Here is a 21,103-nt window from a genome sequence, read left to right as displayed (position 1 = left end):
GTGTCAACACGTAACCTATGGCCACAGTTAATAATGTGTTTAGAAACACGCTAGCTGACGACACCGAGAATAACGATGGCATTTCTCAGCTGCTACGTAATGTAGAGACCGGATGTCTTAATGAAAGACAACTGAGAAAGCTAGAAAAAATGAGATAAGATGGCAAAACCCCATGTATAGGAATTGTCCAATGAGCAAACTGGAAGCCAACATCATGCTGTTAGAGTTCAAATCGATAAATGGATTGAGCGATAAAGGCTTCGATTAGTTGTTAGGTATAATAAGGAAAATGCTCCCAGAAAAAAACAAGTTGCCAGAAAAGACATACTTGGCCAAGCAAATGATCTGTCCCATCGGCCTTGAGGTTGAAAAAATCCACGCGTGTTCCAATGATTGCATATTGTACTGTGGAGAAAAATACAAAGACTTGGACAAGTGCCCCAAGTGTGAAGCTCCACGGTATAAGGAAGGGCCATCAGATGATGGTACCAAGACCAGGGGAGGTCTCGTAAAGGTCGTTTGGTATTTCCCCTATAGCTCTCCGGGTGCATAGGCTGTTTACATGTGCAAAGTCAGCCAAGCTGTTGCGCTGGCATGGCGAAGAGCGTAAGAAATATACAATAATGAGGCACCCCGCCGATGAGCACGACTGGAGGACTATCAATACTATGTTCTATAAGGACATCGGCGGAGAGGTAAGGCACCTTTGGTTTGCTTTGAGCACAGATGGGATGAATCCTTTCGACCAGGTTAGAAGTAATCATAGCACCTGGCCAGTGACGCTCTATATATACAACCTTTCACCTTGGGTCTGTATGAAGCGGTCATACATCCAGATGCCACTACTGATCCAAGGGCCAAGACAGCCTAGGAATGACATCGATGTGTTTCTAGAACCAGTGATCGATGAACTAGTGGAGATGTTTGAAAATGGTGTGCCGGATGTTTGGGACGAGTACAAAAAGGAACATGTCACGATCAAGGGAGTACTTATCGCTACAATCACCGACCTGCCAGGTCGAGGTTCGTTGTCTAGAGAGAAGACAAAAGGCTATACTGGATGTGTTGAGTGCTTGGACTACATGTTATCCGAGGAGTACTTAGAATTGAGCAGGAAGAATAAGGAGAATTCACGAACTTCAAAAGATGGATCGTCATACTGAGGAAGGCATTCAGGTTGAGACCGCCGATTGGGAGCCTAGATCGATATTATACTGTATGGGGAGAAATGTATGGCACACCGAGGACGAGAGCTTTAGCTCCTCAAATCAACCCATGAGCGAACTCATCCAGAGGATCTCCTAGGTAACTGAGGAGGTGAAACAAGGGACTCGCACTTCTAATAGGGAGAAAGATGTGCTCACCCAAGCTCTCGGAACCAAGGAGCACCCTGGTCGCACTAGAGGAACCGGTGTTGTTCCTTGGAAACTAGCATTCCCCCAAGAATCTAACACTTATCGGAGCCACTCGACTGGTAGAGCGGAACATGAGGCAGAGTATTTGAGAAGACTAAAAGAGATGGAAGACAGAATGGAAGCATGGATTGAGGCGACCGTTGAAGCGCGAGTCGAGCAAATTTTGCTGTCCAAGGGGTCAGTAGTACCACAAAACCCTACTTCTAGTGCCTTTAGCCCACAGTTTAGGGGTCGCAGCAGCTGCGGATCGACCCCGCTCGACGAAGAAGAGGCGAATGTGCCTCATCCGGTGGACGACATCACTGAACCCATCAATGTCAGGTTGTACATCCATCAGGAATGGACAAAGGATAAGGTGGCGCTCGGCCAGGCCTGGCTTGCGGGAGACGAGACAATTAATGGCCGCCCAATTCCACTAGGGTACGCTCACGTCACCATTGACAAAATACTTGATAAGAAGTATAACAAGATACCCATTGAGTACCCTGTAGTGGAAGATATGTCGAAACTTGGTCAAAACAAGGGCTCTCAAGTCGCCTGGCGCAAGCGCTTCATTAAGCTTGGCCATCAATTGTCCTCTGATGATGAGGACGACTGTGAGTCTTCATCCACCTGTGATGATCACTCACCATCTCCCAACAGAGATCACTCCCCTCCTCATCAGGAGCCATCACCCCTAAGAAGACAGAGGTCTCCTTCTATTCCTCCTCGTCCGACTCCATCTTCATCAGCCCCTAGAAAAGAGACTCCTCCTCCTCCTCCTCCTCCTCCTCCATCTTCATCAGCGTCGGAAAAACAGAATTCTCATCGTCATCCTCCTCCTCCACCTCAGCCCAAAACAAGATCAAGGACATCCTCGCAGTCGCAGAAAAGGTCCTTGGATTTGGTCGCTAATGCTCCCAAAGTGGACCAACATAAAAGAAAATGGTCGTTCAGTGACAACGTTGCCACCTTGATGAAAGACAAATTTACAGCACACATCTCGAAGGAAGATTGTGTTAGTTTCTTCAATCTATGTGCCTCACTGCCTCCATTTTTGTTGAAGTCCGAATTCAAAAGGCAAACACAGAATAAATACGCTACAACAAGAGATGAAGAAATACACAATAAAGATTTAAGGAATATTATGAAGTTAGTCGAAGACAACCCTTATTTAACCATGGAAGAGGTCGCGAACATCTATTATGATGTATAAGGGATGGGAACACCGGCAATGAAGTATGAAAGGGGCAATCTTTTGGTTCCCGATCATGAGTATAAAAATCTGACAACATATATGCGCCAGTCACATGAATATTACATGGCTCAAGCAACAGAGACGGACGACTTTGGTTTTGAGGTTATTATCCGTTCGCTACATGTTTTCCAATATCCTGAAGAAGAGAAGTTCGATATTGAGTGGGAGTGTGATGAGGACATCACTCCTTCGGATGTACCCGCTGATCCCCCAACCATCAAGCAAGGTCCAATGACCCGGGCTCGAATGCGTCAACTCAATTTAGAGGTGAGCTCGTTCTTAAGCGATCCTTTTTATACTTTTGAGAATAGACTACTACCTAATGATGTTATCTTGATTAGGAACATTGGAGAGGGTCATGAAGGACTTAGAGGACATGGTGGAGGTGAAGATGACCAGCAAGGACGTCCAACAGGAACCGGAGGCCCAGTCCAACACGATTTTGAGTCTGTCTTGGCCTCCAGGACCAGTCTGCCTTAAACTGGTCACCCAGGACGCATCTGGACTCCGTTTTCGACGATCCATATATGGATGGAAAGCTAATTTGATAAGGAAGCCAATCCAAGGGGTATCATGTCAAAAGCTCTTCGGAATCAACAGGAATCATTGAAACAAGTTAGCGTCTAGAATCTACCAGGGTGCTGCGACACCGTCTTTTGGTCCGTTGGACCGTGTATCGTGTTTGGGCCCATTAGGGGCGCATCCAAGGGTCTTACATGACCCTAGAGTCTTCATAAACAGTCGCCACCCCTCCATTAGGGTTTGGATTTTGCTTAGATTATTCTGTCAAGAACAGTTTTGCCGTTCATCGGTTTGTGAGACCCCAACTTTGAGAGATTATTCATTCATCTGTAATTTGGTTGTGTTCTTTCTTGCTCTTGTTTGTGTTCTTCGTTGCGTAGGCAGGGATTAGCCTTCTTGGCAAAGTCAACCTGGTCCAAGACTCGGTTGATAACCAGAGGAGCTGTGGTGCTAAGATTGCAGGGTTCGATCTTTCGATCTGAAGCCGGATCGGTGTGTCATTCTCCGCCACAACGATAGTTACCACCACCTGACGGAAGATCGGGATCCCCGTTCCCATTAAGTGATATCAGAGCTAAGGTATACTGTCAAGTTCACATTTATTCCCTAGTTTGAGTGTTTCGCATTCGTCCCATAGTCCAGTGCCATACTCGTTTTTTTTGTCCTAGAACCTTCCGCGCCATAGCCTTTGCATATTTCAGTTTCAGAGTCCGTCGTGTTGAGTTTGTGTCCGGGTCGAGGTCTTGTTGCTGGTTAGGTCATGTTAGAGTCCAGTTCGTGTGTTTTCCTCCATTGTTTCCATTAAATCTTTGCTGTTGTGACCAATTTTGCGCACATTGTTCTCGTTTTGTCCTCTAATTCGGAGCCAATTCTTAAAACTAGTCTAGTTTTCGCATACGGACTCCGATTTCGATGTTCCATATATCAAAATCGATCAGAAAATTTTTTTGGATCCATCCATCCCTCGCCTTGTTGGGGTTGGAAAATTTTAGATTGATCAAAAAATGGTCACAAGATCCTCTTTTCGTGGTCACAAGGTTTTTGTCGATTTCTGAGCAAGTTTCTGAAAATTCCACAGGCCACGTCTTACACTTGTTTGAGCTCATATTTTCTGTGGTTACTTTTTTTGTGCTCCTAAGTAAAGGAAAAATATCAAAAAAATAAAATAAAAAGTCGAAATTTCTCAAAAAAACAATGATAGCCTAAAAAATAGAAAAAAAGAGAGGGGCAAAAGAGGAACAATATCTAGAGGAGCACATAGAGAAGACCAAAGTGAGCTGTGTTTGCGTGTGCTATTTGGTTTCTTGTTTGTGTTGCTGTTTCCATCCACCATACTTGTTTTTCACACACCTGTCACATTGCTATCCACCATACTTGCTTGTTTGTTACACACCTGGTACTTGGAGCATTTTAGACCAGCAATGAGAACAAGTACTTTGGACTATAATTCAGCATTACTTTCTGTTACTGACTTGTGTGCCAGATATACATATTACTTTTTGTGTGCCTTCCAAGCTCCACAAACTCTTTAGATCAGTACAGAAAAAGGGCCTTGCAATCTCGGTACCACTACCTCACAGGTATCATGAACCAGCCACCGGTTGTACTGCCCACTGCTTGCGTTGGTAAGAACTTTGTAAGAGCTTGGTAAGACGCTTTCACTTGCTATGAAAAGTGACACCACTGCAACCACGTAGTCATTTGGTAGGGATAACTTTCACCGTTTGTTCCTGTTTTTGTGTTTACCATGGCAGGAGGTGAACAGACTGGAGATAACAATCCTAAGGGTTTCAACGAGCGTGTCAGTCAAGAGCAACTACAAGCTGTTGTTGAGGATGCCCAAAAATGGATGAATGAGGCCATTAGGAAGGCCGTCACTGACACACTCATTGAACTCAACATTGGCAACAACATGGAGAGATTGGACAAACGAATTTCCACGCTAACCGACAAGGTTACTGAGTTGGAAACCTTGGTGGCGGTCAACAACAATGACGTCTCCGGCAGCAACACGTATGGTCTCTTGCCAGAAGACATGGTGCATGATGCCATTGGGAACATAGATCGAGCAGCCTTCCGACAAGCAAGATTACGACGACGTCTTCGCCGCAACACGACAGGTATGGGTGGTGTCCACCACCATCAAGGTAATAATCACCGTGTACCCGATGATCCTTATGCTAAGATTAAGTTCACAATACCATCTTTTTCGGGTCATTATGATGCTGAGGGATATCTTGATTGGGAGATGACGGTAGAACAAAAGTTTAGTGCCCACCTTGTGCCTGAGCATCATAGAGTTTGACAAGCTACTAGTGAGTTTAAGGATTTTGCCATTATTTGGTGGAATGAGCTAGCTGCACAGGATGCTTTACCTGGTACGTGGGAAGAACTTAAGATAGCTATGCGTGATCGCTTTGTTCCTCCTTCTTATCATAGAGATTTGCGTAAGAAATTGATGCGATTAGAACAAGGAGATAAATCTGTATAGGATTACTATGGTGAGCTCCAAAAGGGATTGATGCGCTGTATGTTGTGGAGGGAAACGAAGATGACATTTGTCGTTTTTATTCGGGTTTGAGGCGTGAGATTTAGGACATTGTTGATTACAAAGAATTTAACACTGTCAACCAGTTGTTTTAGTTTGCTATGCTTGCAGAAAAGGAATTGCAGGGGCGTGAACAGCAAAGCAAGAGCAAGGTCAGCACCACCACATACACGCCACGCTCGGCACCATCTTTGGGGCTGACCAAACCAACCACTTTTTGGGTGCCTCCACCAGCGAGCAAGCGACCAACAACCTCTGGAGTTTCCGCTACACCTAAGGCACCTCCAACACGACCTTCAGATTCAGGTAAAAATTCTTTGCAGGTGCCTACCAAGAGTTCCTCATCCGTTGCATCGATGGGACGCACTTCGGGCATTCAGTGCCACCGCTGCCATGGCATTGGCCATGTGCAGAAGGACTGCCCAAGTCAGCGGGCATTTATTGCTATAGAAGATGGTTACATCAGCACGTCTGACATTGAGGATGAAGAAGACCAAGATGCAGAAGAGGAGGACGGCGAAGTCCTTGCTGATGAGGCCACGGCGGCCTATAGGAGCATCATTGTACATCGGGTCCTCAGCTCACAAGTCCAGCAACCTGAGAAGCTACAACGCCATAACTTGTTCCAGATTTTCTTCGTTATCAGCAACCGTCGAGCACATGTCATTATTGATGTAGGTAGCTGCAACAATTTGGTGAGTTCTAATTTGGTCAAGAAGCTTGGCTTGACCACACGCCCACACCCACGTCCATACCATATTCAGTGGCTGAATGATTCTGGTAAAGCAAATGTAACACAAACTTGCAGAGTTTCATTTTCCATTGGTTCTTATGCTGATTCTGTTGATTGTGATGTGGTACCTATAGGAACATTGGAGAGGGTCATGAAGGACTTAGAGGATGTGGTGGAGGCGAAGGTGACTAGCAAGGACGTCCAACAGGAACCGGAGGCCCGGTCCAACACGATTTCGAGTCTGCCTCGGCCTTTAGGATCAGTCTGCCTTAAACTGGTCACCCAGGACATATCCGGACTCCGTTTTCGACGATCCATACATGGATGGAAAGCTAATTTGATAAGGAAGCCAATCCAAATGGTCTCACGTCAAATGCTCTTCGGAATCAACAGGAATCGTCGAAACAAGTCAGCGTCCAGAATCTGCCAGGGTGCTGCGACACCGTCTTTTGCTCCATTGGACTGTGTATCGTGTTTGGGCCCATTAGGGGCGCGTCTAGGGGTCTTGCATGACCCTAGAGTCTTCATAAACAGCCGCCGCCCCTCCATTAGGGTTTGGATTTTGCTTAGATTATTCTGTCAAGAATAGTTTCGCCGTTCATCGGTTTGTGAGACCCCAACTTTGAGAGATTAATCATTCATCTGCAATTTGGTTGTGTTCTTTCTTGCTCTTGCTTGTGTTCTTCGTTGCACAAGCAGGGATTAGCCTTCTTGGCGAGATCAACCTGGTCTGAGACTCGATTGATAACTAGAGGAGCTGTGGTGCTAAGATTGCAGGGTTCGATCTTTCGATCTAAAGCCGGATCGGTGTGTCATTCTCTGCCACAACGATAGTTACCACCACCTGACGGAAGATCGGGATCCCCGTTCCCATTAGAGTGCTTGTTCCAGCTATACCAGAAACGCTCTCTCGATGTTCAAATATTGACGTTGTGGACTATGCAAGTACCCTACACGCACGATATTACAATTAACTACTCTCTCGAGACACAAATTGTTAACTTTTGAGCACTTCCCATGATTTTATGTAGGTGTATAGCAAAATTTTGCATTCTAAAAAGCAAATGGGATTACATAGGCTTCTTGGACTCCTTGCGAGTCAATGAGAGGACATGTCTAGGCCTCTATGGATGTGACGTGAAAGACCTGAAACAGAGATTGATTGCTATTTTCGATGAATTCATGATGAAGAAGAAAATCCACATACTTCTAGCCTACAACTGCGAGTATGTGTTCTCGGCTTTTAATTTTATGCTTCTTTTTTCGTTAAGATTATTCGATAATTAGGATTCTGTGATTGCAGCAACCATTTCGTCTTCATTTGTGTGAATCTTACCAAAAATCTGCTCGAGGTGTGGGACTCGAAAAAAAACCATTTTATCATCTGGATGCACTAGTGGCAGTGCTGAATTAGTAAGCGATCCTAATAACTATTATTTTCTAATCACACATACCGCTTTCTAATGTTTCTCCTTTTAATGTTGCTCAGTGTTCGAAGAAGACATATCGGTGGGACGTCGGTCCCATTCAAGGTTGTCGAAATGGAGGGGAAGTACCTATCACAGCCGACGGGAAACAATGAATGCAGGTTTTATGTAATGTGGGCAATGCTTCGCTACATCGGCAGGAAATCGGAAGAAGCCGATAAGTTGGTGTGTATAATATCCATTTCATTTATGTCTGTTAATAATTCAACAAAATGATTTATTGTTCCTCTTTGGATATCATCTTTTTTGAACGACAGCGCAAGAAATTTAAGCACGAAAGGATGCTAGACATGGAGATCGTCGCACTATAATCGGAGCTGGCAAAATTCATCTTAGCTGAGGTATTGGAAAAAGATGGAGTATTTTTCATTGCACAATCCGTGAAGTACAAGGACCAGTATGGCCCAGAGTGGCTCGCCAGATTATTGTAGGAAGTCCGAGAAGCATGTGTGAAGTCCAAGAACATTTCTTTTTTATTTTGAGGGATCGAGATGTGGATAAGAATATTTGAATTGTAATCCTAACATTTGTAATGTTTAATATTGATGGACCAGTCGTCTACGTAGCGTATATAAAGCGAAACCCGATTCCACGAAAAAATATAAATTAAAATAAATTATAAAATAATAAAATACGAACGGACCATCACCGCCGGTTAGCAACAAACCAACAGTGTTGCCGTAACCATCACTGTCGGTTAGAAGCAAACCGACAGTGTTGTCTTGCTCAACACTGCCGGCTTGAACCATGAACCGACACTGATAGTTACAAGAACACTGCCGGTTTGATCCATGAACCGACACTGATATTTACTACAACACTGCCAGTTTGATCCATGAACCGATAGTGTAGGCTTGCTCAACACTGCTGGCTTGAGCCAAGAACCGACACTCTTAAAGCAACCGTCACTGTCGGTTGGCATTACAAACCGACAGTGTTGTTCAACTGGACACTGTCGGGCGGAGCCAGGAACCGACACTGTTTCCTGTAGATCAGTGTCGGTTTTTAAGGACGGACAGTGATGTCAACCCCCCATCACTGCTGGTATGCCACTGTCGGTTCAAAATCCGACAGTGAAGTGGGTTTTTAAACCGGCAGTGATGTCCAGATCTAGGGTAGTGTTAATTATAGTATATGGAGTAACATGAACTTTTAATACTTATGTTTCCTAAAAATTTTGTGCACTGGTTACGTTGTTTGAACGCGTTCTAGGCTGCTTGCCCATAGAATGACTAACATCTAAAATTTATATACCTGTTCTTTTATTTTATCACAGACAGTACAATAGTACTGATTTGTAAATGTAAGGGGTCAATGTTCTTAATTTTTTTCCAGTAGTAGTTTATGAAGATGCTATCAGCATTGGAAGGGGACCACATAGAATCTCGTGAATATTTTTTCCTTGCTGAAAATAGTTTAGAACTTGATAAACTATACAAGCAAGATCTTAAGCTGAAACCTTATTGGCAGAAATCTTGCCCAGCCTCTAATATATAGACACATCAGCAGCACATGTGATGAGTTGGATCGTTCAGAAATGGTCAGACCTCATTTAAGCCACTAAATCATTGACACACCAGCAGTGTCAACTCTGACTAGGCAGCCAACTCAACCGTAGCTTGAGGATTCTTTATTAAGGCCAAAGCATGTTGCTGTTGTCCTTATTCTGAGAATAGTACGACTTTGACAGGTCCCTTAACATTTATATTGTTTTGTTGGGAAACAAAATAATTTCGATCAAATGAGGTTTGATAGATTGCTTTCTGGTGTTGATAGCTGTTGTAGTGCTCAGCAAGTAAAGTTCTGTCTCATTATATATGCAAGGGTTCTTTATATTTTGCCTCATTTACAGTGGGGATGAGGCCTCGCATGTATATATTTACGAACGGTGCCTAGGCACCGTACACATCCTTGTCCTTAAAATTCACTTATTAAGCTTAGTTTTTTTTTTTGGCGGATGGGCATGTGGCCCAGTAGTGAAGGCTCCAAGGGAGGAGCCGACCTACGGGGGTTCGATCCCCCGTCCCGCACCTGCCTCGTGTGAAGGCTGCACCAAATGGTGCTTTTAAAAAAAATCTTAGTTGTTTTACATACCTCATCTTTTGCTCTTCTCACCTAAAAATAACATGTAAAGGGAATTGATGGGAGGATATAGAGTCTTGCCATTAAATGATTCTCATGTAAAAGGTAACCATTCTCTTTGAAAAAGATTATCCCTCCTCCCTTGCACCACCCCAGCCCCACACCTCTTCTTCTAGCATGTCCATGTTTTTTCAGCAATAAATTGCATTTGTAGAAGGAATACCACATTAGTTCTCTTCTATGGAATTAAATCATGCCAATTTGAGCAAACAACAAATATGTGCTTCATATTTCTGTATTAACATTTGTTAGGACTTTGATTTCTTCTCTATATGTTTATACAAGGAGAGTATTTGCGAAGAGCTCCAGTGATGGCTTCAACTTTTAGGTCCACCCTTGTTAGGATACGGAAAATAGCCCACCCTAATACCATTAACACTAACGGAATTCAATTTAGACTTAAAGTGAAAGGAAAAAAAAACTCAGCTATATTCAATACCAAACAGATTTACATGAAGGAGAGAAAAGACTTTGTACATTGTGCTATACAATAACAAAGAGTTTTACAAATTACTACTACAATTTTCTTTTTGCAGAAGAAACTCATTGCAAATAATTAACTGAAAAACGAGAGGAAGTATCAGGCATACAAGAGAATATTGGTGCTCATGTGGACAAACTCATTCTTATCCATCGATCAAATCCAATCTGAATAGTCTACGTGACATGTGAGACGAATCTCCTTATCCCTCTTGGGATGATTTAGGCCCTCTGATCGAAATCCAATTATTCTCAGGTGAACAATGGGTCAGCAGATTCCTACCCCCTCACTTGTGCGGTTGTGCCATTCAGATCCTATTAGATTGACTTTGTGCACAGATGCATCAATAGAATCTTGTGTGCACCAGATACTCCACCCGTTCCAAAAATGTAAGGCGAGATTTGACTTCGTGAAATTTTTAAGATCATACTTTGACCACTAATTTCTCTTACAATATATGATTTATTGTAACAAAAAGTTTGATCATCAAAGAAAGTATTATTTTAAAAATACAAATATAATGTAACCACTTCTGAATTATAAAACTTATCGTATGATTAGAATAAATGTTGGTCATAGATAATAGAATTTGAACTTCGAAATATGAGCATGCTTATAATACTTCAGGACGTAGGGAGTAGCTTTAATTCATTTCTTCTAGGGCACAGTTGGAAATTTTTGAATCAGCTCCTAATGGAATCCAAACATGAATATTAAAAATGTAATCCATTTATACTATTTTCGTTTACTAAGAAATGGAATCATAATCCATTTCTTTAGATTCTTGGGATTCACATATGTCCTAAATGTTTATCCTCGTACCAATATTCAAGCTTTGATTGACAATGCCATCGACATTTAATTCTATCCAAGATTCAATCTCGGCGACTCCTTCTACTAAACCCATGGGTCGTAGATATATAGTGGGAGGAAACAACCTAGTTGACGTGCCGAAGCAAGACAAAATGGAATTTCATTTTCTATTGTCGAATAAGGAGGTCTCCTAATAAGAAAATATAACAAAAATCTAGCTAGCTCTATCATGATTTATTGAGTTATATAGTACGAAGCAATATGGTGGGCATCATCAATAACAAAAAATGCAACAAGCTCCAAAACCACCCGAGTCAAACCGCTTGGGCATTAACAAAGTCCTGCAGTCACCGATTCACCATTGGACACCTCAAGAACCAATGGAATGGGCAATGCCACCTCCCCCGCTTCTACCTTTTTTTAGCCCCCCTCAGTTCCGCTTTCCTGCGCAACACTTTCCTCTGATTTCTTCTCCCAACTCGATTGCAAACTTGATCAACAAAATCTTCTTCTTCTTGGAAGGATGTATTAGCTTCTAATAAAGCGGATTAAGGTTTTGCGGTTTGTGCACACCATTGGCAGCGACTCTCTGCTGTTTGGGTTGTCCAGAACCATCTCGTCGGCGCAGAAGCCAGCATGTCCACTACGCTCGGGAGCGGCAGTCTTAGCCTGGCTGCCGGTGCGTCGGCGCCGCCGGAGGTGGAAGGCCACTGGGCGCCGCACGGCGCGGTGCTGACGGCCTGCGTCGTGGGCATCAACGTGCTGGTGATCCTCCTCATCTTCGGTTTCTTCTGGCGGTTCTTCTCTGGGAAAGGTGGGCCGCCGTCCACGTCAGACGACGGCGCCGAAGACGAAGACGAGGACTCGCTGCCCGTGGCCTCGCCGTGGGCGTCCCGTCACCGGCACGATGACCGCCTCGGCGTGCAGTCGACGCCGGTGGAAGACGTGGCGTCGTCCCTGCCCGTGTCCGTGTACTCCAGCGCCGGCTCCGGCGCCGAGGAAGGAGGAGGGAAGGCTCCCGAGTGCGCGGTGTGCATCGTGGAGCTGCGCGACGGCGACTCGGTGCACGTCCTCCCGCGGTGCGGGCACCGGTTCCACGCCGACTGCGTGGGCGCGTGGCTGCGGCTCCACGCCACGTGCCCGCTCTGCCGCGGCAGAGTCGTCGCCCCCGCCGCCGCGGCCGTCGCTGACGCGTCCAGGAACGCCAAGGACCACGACGACAACGTCGCCGCGGATGATTGTCCCGTGTGAGGCGGCCGAGAGGCCAGATCGCTCTCTCGATCTGGTAGTGCATGGCGAGCAAGCAAGGGGACCACGTACACGGCGGAAGGTGACAACCATTTCTTCCACCTTTTCAGGTCGGCGTCCATGTCGCTTAGCACCAGATGACCAGCTAGAAAAGGTTGGTGAGGCGATCGATTCCTGTTCTTCATATTGTGTGATGTATGCATGTATATTTCTGGTTGGTTTTCAGGTTTTGGGATTAGATATATCGAGTCGTATATATATCGTGAATGGAGTCTTCGACCATGTGTAGTGTATGCATGTGAGATCTGCATGATTAATTACTCGTTGTATGAACTATATATGATATGGCCGATTTGCTAATTGCATTTTGGCATGCATATGCGTTTGTAAGACAGTAGAATTACTGGTAAAAATATATAGTCTGTGTTTGTTTGCCACTTTGCCTTTGAGAGAAGGACGGATCATCCAATTCTCTGGTATAAATAAATACGACGAATACTGATTCTTTCTTCTTGAATGAAAAATTTGATGCATGACGATTCTTTCTTCTTGAATGAAAATTTTGATCGACCTTATTGTGCAAGGGTGTATCTGTATGGGTCGTAGTTGTCACGTCTATCACTCTGATAAACGTACTGAATGCATGCATAAGCATCAGATAACATACGCATCAGATAACACACTGGCAGGTGCAAGGTCGGGGGTGGTTATTGGCACTTTCTTCTTGATTATAGTCTGCTTGATCAGCCGAGAGTTAGCTGAGGGTTGAGCTGACTGGGCTGGCTGGTTTTGCGGACACTCTCGGACATAGTGGCCCTCCCTGCCACACTTGAAATAAGCACCAGGCTTGTTCCCTTGTCCTTGATGAGGTGGGATCTGCTGTCCTTAGGGGCTGCTGAGGTTGCACCAGCTGAGTTGGTGCACAGTACTGGGTGGAAGGTACCTGATAAGTCTACTAAGGCTGTCGAAGCGAATGTCCACCCGAAGACTGATAGGGCACCCGTCTGACAACCTATACTTTCTGCGCCTGGGGTGACTAGAAGACCTAGTAGCCACCCGCTTGCGCTTCCATTCTGCCTGAGAGTCACGCTACAATCCCTCCATGGCAATAGCAGCATTCATCATAGCCCCAAATGTCTAGTAGTTCCTAGTATATAACTCCTTCTGTAGGCTGCAAGAGAGGCCGCGATAGAAACGGTCCCTCTTCTTCTCGTCTGTATCAACATGAGTCCCAGCATACTGTGACAAGTGGTTGAACTTGTTGACATAGTCCATCACAGACATGCTTCCTTGCCGAAGGCCCAGAAACTCTGTCAACTTTCTATTTAGAACACCAGCAGGAATATAATACTCTCTGAAGGCCACGGTGAACTCCTGCCAGGTCACCTGGTGATCTGCCGGCTGCATGGCATTAAATGTGTCCCACCATGCACTAGCAGATCCCAATAGCTGTTGCGCTGCAAAGCGCACTTTCTGTTTCTCAGTTATGGTGAGAAGCAAAAACTTTTGCTCCAGGATACGAAGCCAATGCTCCGCATCTAGAGGCTCAGTCGTCGGCGTGAACGTGGGTCGGTGTGTCTTTAAAAAATCCTGATAAGAGCAAGGTCCCTAAGGACTGTGGGCACCACCCCCGTTCCCACCATTTCCTCCGTGACCTCCACGGGCGAAGCCACCGATAGCCTATGCCAGCAGCTCCATGGCACGGGCTGACTCGCGACGAGCAGCCAACATCTCCGCATGAGTCATCGGAGGTGGAGGTGGCAGAGGAGGGGGAGCCAAAAGTGGAGCCTCATGGCTCTTCCCGTTGCCATTCCCATTGCCTCGGCCACTTTCACCTTGGCATTTGCCAAGACCGTGGCCTGCTCCGGTACTGGTGCTCCCTCGACCGAACCTCAGGTTCATCTATAACAAATAGGAACCAACCATTTAGGACAACCCTCCAGACCAAGAATAAGAGACTAGAGAAATGATAAGACATTTATTGAAGCATTTTTTAGTTATCCTATCAATTCACTAATTTAATTTATATGTGTAGGGGGAAGTTTAGTTTAAGCAAGATTATATTATCATGATTCATGCATTGGCCTATACATTCACTCAAGCCAGAATATAGCGGCGTTCGTAACATTTCGGCACATCATATACTCACTTTCTACTTTGCTAACGATTCTTACGCAGCATAAGTCAGTGTACCTACAGAAAACTGATTAGATAAAACCAGTGCTGCTATCCTAGATAGACCATATTACTAGGGCTTATACTTATTTAGATAATTTTATCGCATCCTACTTTTTGCAAAACTCTTGCTGGTTAAATTTTAGGTTTTGAAAAAGGGTGAGGAAACTCGTAGACTCATTATTGGCTCCAGTACCAACTGAGGCAGAACCACCTGAAATAACGCGCTTACGGAGACGCTTGTCTACCACCAGACACTAAGCACCTCGAGAGCGAGCTACATCGGGCGGATTTCGTCGAGCACACCCCAACGGAGAGCCCAAATAATCCACATTTTTCCCGCATGATCCAATAATGAGAATGAGTTTACATTACTTAGTCCATTTCATACATCCAGAGTTCTTAGAAATATATTATTACAGTACCAAATTCAAAGTGCGAAAATTTAACAGCGGAATGAAAAGAAATATCTATCGATAATATACAAGGATCCGTCTGTGCCCATCAGAAGAATCCTTTACACAATGGCTACTCCTCAGGTAGTACCTGCAACAGGGGTAAATAAACCCTGAGTACACAATGTACTCGCAAGACTTATCCTACTTGTGGGAATAATTTCCCGACTCCAAGGAATGTGATAAGCTTTATGGTTTACTGGGTTCCCTTTTTGCGGAAAGCAATACTAATAGTGAATCTTTATTCATGTTATTATTAGGAGCCATGATTACTTCATTATCTAGCCACTCTATATAAGCACATGTTCTACTTTCAAGCAAGAGTTGAGCAAACAGTTCTATTTCATCACCTTTCATTTTTAATTTCTTACTATAGTGCTAGAATATAGACAAGCCGTATCAGAACACTGGCGATTCGTGAATCAATGTGTCCACCTAGGTACCTCGAAACACACGCCCCGCTTGTACCCTAGGCACAAGCAGGATCAACCCATCACTCTCCTGTCATTGGGTCTAGGTCCCCATTCAAACTTGTACTCCAAGCCCCCGCTCCTGAGTCCTGAACTCAGTGTGGTGCTTAGACCTCCACCATCCCCGCCTCTAATCAGTCAGTCCGGAAGGAGTCGGAACCCACGACAAGAGAGCAACAAGTCTTCCCTACGCCCATACCCAAGTATGTGCTTAGGATAATAAGTCTGTGACTTGCCTAGAATCCAATGCAAGGGTCGGTCCTTAACCGATACAGACAGGGAAAAAATGTAACCAAGCTATGCCCTATTGGCCGCAGGACACAACCTCTTACATCCACCAATACCCAAACCATATCCCTGTCTGGTCTTCATTTTCCTTTCCACCATTTTATCATGAGTGATCATAATAACCACCTATTATGAGTAACGACAGGTTACTCACGCTACCGAAATCCTGAGCATAGTAGCTACTCGACCTATACTAGTAGGACTCATAGATAAGTTTATCTATGCACGTAGTTTCCATAAAATGCTTGTAACATAAATGCTCATCATATATATATTCAGTGATCATTCAAAAATAAGGGTTATGCACCTAGGCTTGCCTTGGGCAGGTGGGGTGTCAGCAAAGTCAGCAACTGATGGCTCCAGGGCTCCCTCTTGTACGAGAATCTCCTCCTCATACTCCTGTTCGTCCGCAGGCACCAACTCTACCAATTCGTTATCTACATGTATGAAATGATGATGCAACACTTTATAATACGGCAACAACAACTCTTAAAATAAAATACATCTGTTAAGCTACTAAACTAGCTCTACCGACCAAGACGCTACATTACCTATCATTCCCACTAAACAGGTATGAAACATTTCATGTATTAACTTAGCAACTAAAAGAATCCCTATTCTTAATATCGATTTACTCTATATATGATAAAACAAGGAGTACTAGCTACTTTATTTATCAACCTACTCTTGGGCTACAAAAATTACAGTGAGCATATAATAATTTAATGAACCTACTGTAAAAATTTCATGGCTAAATCTATCACTTATTTGCCACAAAAATTCCTACAAATATTAAGCTAAATAATACTAAGCTTTCCTAAATGAATTAATGAATATATCATTATCACAGATAACTATAAACTAACTACACCAACAGATAGATAGCATTTTTATGAACCTAATAAATTTTGTTTCACTATTTTTGGACACCTACAGAATTTACTATAATTTTACAAAGATCAGCTCAAAACTAAATTGAATAAACATTTACTAATTCCCTAAAAAAAATGAAAAAAACGGAATCCATCCGCGTGGCCCATCGTGCGAGCGGCTCGGCCCACTCCCACGCAGCGCGCGCGTACACGTGACCCACCAGTGCAGCCCATGCGGCGCGGCCCAACTACGTGTCGGCGGCCCACGACGGGATGGCCCGCGTGCTTCGGCACATTTGCTCAAAAGTCCCCGTAGTACTACCAAATCAATCCGCAGTCCATAGCACTGTTCCTACAGTCAGCGTTTACGCAAACTAACCCTCGGAACATCCTATCTTTACCATGGCTAGGTCCCTGGACACCCGTGCGCGCACCGGCGCGGCGGTGCTGGCACAGGGCGATGACGTCGGCCATCCTAGACCCTTCCCGCCCCCGGTAGCGAGCCGATGATCACCTAGACACAAACATGAAGCAGTGGGCGACGAAGCGATGAACGGAGATGCGGTCCAGAGCTCCCTCCATGGCGGCGGACCTCCTACAACGGCGGCGGCCATGTTCCCATGAGCTAAGGCACAAACGACATGAACTAACCAAAGAGTGGGCATCAGCAACCCACCTAGAACCTTCTTGACTTGGTGGCTTGACCGGGGACAGACCGGTTGAGTTCAGCCAAGCGCGCACGGCAAGGTCCGCGACAGACGGCGGTGGCGCGACCGCGTCAGTGGCGCTGGGTAGGTGGTAGCAGTGCGAATGGGGTGCGCACGGGGTGAAGGACTGCGAGGCAAGGCTGGGGGTGCAACCAATTGGGCTCGGGAGGACTAGATGGGTAGTGCCCACGACAACGGCTTCTAAGCCTTTAATGGCGCGACGGCGGACACCGGCTCCAAATTGGAGCTTGCCAAGGCACGATGTGACATGGTGCGGGGTCGGTCGACCAGCAGACTTGAAGACGGAGTCATAAGCGCGCTGAATTGAATGGACACGACCTATCCATGCTGAATTGGTGGCGCGGCCTGGCCGGACCGGCAGCAGAGGAGGGAGGGGAAAAGAAAGGAATGGGGTCCGGCTGCTTGCCCGAGCCTTGGTAGGACGTGATGACCGCACTTGAGCATTCATTGCGAGCCAGCATAGCCAGGAGAGGGGGCATGCCCGTGTGCAGGCAGTGGCAGCACAGCAGCACTGCTGTGGTGCCATTAATGGCGGATGACAAGCGGTGGCACAACGCAGCAGTACGGAGGAGCAGCTGCGCGCCCGGGTAGCCGGCCACTGGGACTAGCCAGGCATGGCCAGACACGTGCGCATGCTTGGCCGGCGCCCCGACGATGGCACAGGAGCATGGTGACCATGTCAACGCTAGGAACTCGGCCCAAAACATGCCATGCACGCTTTTTAAAGCATCCCAAAAACCCAATTCAATGCTTCAATTGCTAAACCACCTGTCGGTGTTTTGGACCGGGGGGTCCTCAACCAACCAGTGAATTTGAACTGCGTGCCCCTAATCCCGGATGGTGATGCAAAGAGACACAAGGTTTATACTAGTTCAGGCAATCGATGCCCTACGTCCAGTCTGAGAGATCGATCTTGTATTCCTTGCACCGAAGTGCTCATAGTAGGGGGTTACAAGCTAGGTGAGAGAGGGAGCTAGTCTCAGGTCTCGGCCAGGCGTCGTGTGGGCTGCTTGAGATGTTGCTCTCAGGCGGCTGGGATGTGTATGCGTGTGTGTTACAAGGTGTTCTCCTCTGTCCCCCCCTAAGTGGCCCAAGTCCTCTCTTTTTATAGTTGAAGGGAGGACAAGGACAGTACATGTATTAACTATATGGCGTCGTGCCAATAGGGGCGACATGTCCGAGCCCTGTGGCCCATTCCTGTGGCGGCATGATCGTCGGAGTGGTTCGTCCTTGGAGCACTAGGGCGGCATGCTAGTCCCATCCGATCCTGTGCGTCGGGGGAGCCCTGGGACTGCCTCGGAGTGGGTACAGCGGTGAACACGCGAGCCGCTATAGACTGACTGTGGTGTGTCCGAGCCCTATAGCCTGTTCCTGTGGTGACGTGGTTGTCGGAGTGGTCTGTCCTTGGAGCACTGGGGCGGCGTGCTAGTCCCATCCGATCCTGTGCGTCGGGGGAGCCCCAGGACTGCCTCGGAGTGGGTACAGTGGTGAACGCGTGAGCCGCTGTAGACTGACTGTGTGCGAGGCCGAGGCTTGGTCGATGCCGAGGCTGCACTGCAGTGGGGGGTCTCGGCGGGCACGAACCCCGAGATAGCCGAGACCTTGGTGTACATTGCTGAGGCCTCGAGGGGGCGGCTGATCTGGCGCGCTGGCTTGGAGGCGGTGATGACCCGGGCCAAGTTGTCCGTGTGATGTTGTTTTCGAGGCGGGGATCGCGGGGCACAGTGCAGTGTGGGCGCTGATCGTGGGCACAGTGGCCGGTAATCCCCGCCGTGCCCTGTCCCAGCCGGTATGGCGTTGATGTGACCTCAGGTCCCGTCGGCCATTCTGTGGTGTTGAGCCATCGTCCGGCCGAGATTGCGGGAGTGGTTGAAGTATTAATGGGACATGACGTGCTATCAGGAGGGTTGGTCGAGGCGGGGGTGATGGACTACGGATAAGCCAGCCTCGCACGAAACGGAGAGTGAGGCCTCGCGCAAAACGGAGAGTGAGGCCTCGCGCGAGACGGAGATCGTACGCCCTGCCGAGGCCTTCCGTGAAGAGCCTCGCGCGAGGCGGAGATAGCGTCAGGACGCCGAGACCTTCTGCGCGAGGCTCGAGGCGAGGCAGGGAGCCTGGTGGGCTCAGACGTGGCCGGTGAGGGGCCCACGGCTTACCTTCTGGCTTTGTTTTTTGATGGGACTTAAGTGACCCTTTTGTCGTTCGCTCGGGGTACCCCGTTCTTCGGTACCCGACACCACCTATTCTATACTCGAGAGGGCATGTTAGGCTATCAAAACCAGCCATGAAACCATACCACTAATTAATCCAATTCTCCTACAAAAATTGCCAAACTTGGTGTTGTCCAGCCACTTTTCAAACTTATGAAATCGACTAAGTCTTGATTGGGTTCGCGTCAAATTTGATTTCCAAGCTATTAAGTATGCTAGCTAGTGAATTCCTTTCTCGACCACAAGTATTTCATCGCCATCTACAAAATTCATACTTCTAACTCTACTAAAATTCCTTATATACCTTCTATAGTGTTTTTGGTTAATAAAAATTGATTTAAATCCCTAAGTGATATAACTTGACTATGAAATGTAGCTTTCATTTCGCGTTTCTGATGATCATTTCAAGTTACAAAAATTGATTTACACACTATATCACATGCATTAACACATAACCATGATGCTCATGACATGTTTTAGCAAAAGATTTATAGTGTAACATCGAGGGTGTTACACCTAGGGTGTAAAACTCTTGTGCGGTAGAACAATAGAAATATTTCTAGGCAAAAAGTGGGTGAAATGGGCTAAGTGTAGGACTTAATTATTGAAAGAAATTTAGAATTGGCCCAATTCACCCCTCCTCTTGGGCATCTTGATCCTTTCACGCACCATTAGCATGGATTTGGTGCAGCTATGAGTGGACTGTGTCCATTGTGTAGACAGTACAAGGCAGCGCCCTCTTTGGTGGTAGTGAAGGGTGTAAGGAAAATGACCCTATGGGCAAATGTTTGATTTTGGTGTTTGGCAAACAACATGACCATTTGGACTAAAAGTTATTTGCTAGTATATAAGGTATAGTTCAACTGGATGCAAGGTGGACTTGAACTTAGGAAAAGTGGTGGTCCAGATGTTCAACACCTCAAGCAAGACATTAGAAGACAAGTTGAAGACCTAAAAGGCATGCTAGAAGTCCAAGACACAAGGTGGAAACGACGTAGACACGAAGACCATGAAGAAACAAGTCAAATGGGGCTGCACAGGTATCACCTAATTAGTCTGATGCCCAGAGAGGGGCACCACCGGAGCATGCAGTTAGTGCTGTGTAGAACTAGGGTTTGGTCACCCACCAGATTATTCCAGTGCTCAGAAGAAGTCAGCACCAGATCAAGCATCAACACTGTTCACCAAAGGAGTGAACCGTCACTGGATTAGTCTATGTTGAATAGTGAATAGGCATCAGAGCAATAGGTCGCCACCAGAGATGATATAGACAAGGCCC

At 46.1% G+C, this 21,103-nt stretch overlaps 1 protein-coding gene across 1 annotated transcript; it reads left to right on the top strand.

Annotated features, from left to right (window-relative positions):
• The first annotated feature begins 11,966 nt into the window (after positions 1-11,966).
• On the top strand, positions 11,967-12,629 carry LOC136511459 (RING-H2 finger protein ATL32-like). Its single transcript, XM_066505523.1, has one exon. It carries the CDS (start codon positions 12,015-12,017, stop codon positions 12,627-12,629), a length of 615 nt encoding a protein of 204 aa, XP_066361620.1. The 5' UTR covers positions 11,967-12,014.
• The last annotated feature ends 8,474 nt before the right edge of the window (positions 12,630-21,103 follow it).

The sequence above is a fragment of the Miscanthus floridulus genome, chromosome 16, assembly GCF_019320115.1.
Source record: "Miscanthus floridulus cultivar M001 chromosome 16, ASM1932011v1, whole genome shotgun sequence".
NCBI classification, from domain to species: Eukaryota; Viridiplantae; Streptophyta; class Magnoliopsida; order Poales; family Poaceae; genus Miscanthus; species Miscanthus floridulus.
This window is presented reverse-complemented; position numbering and strand designations above follow the sequence as displayed.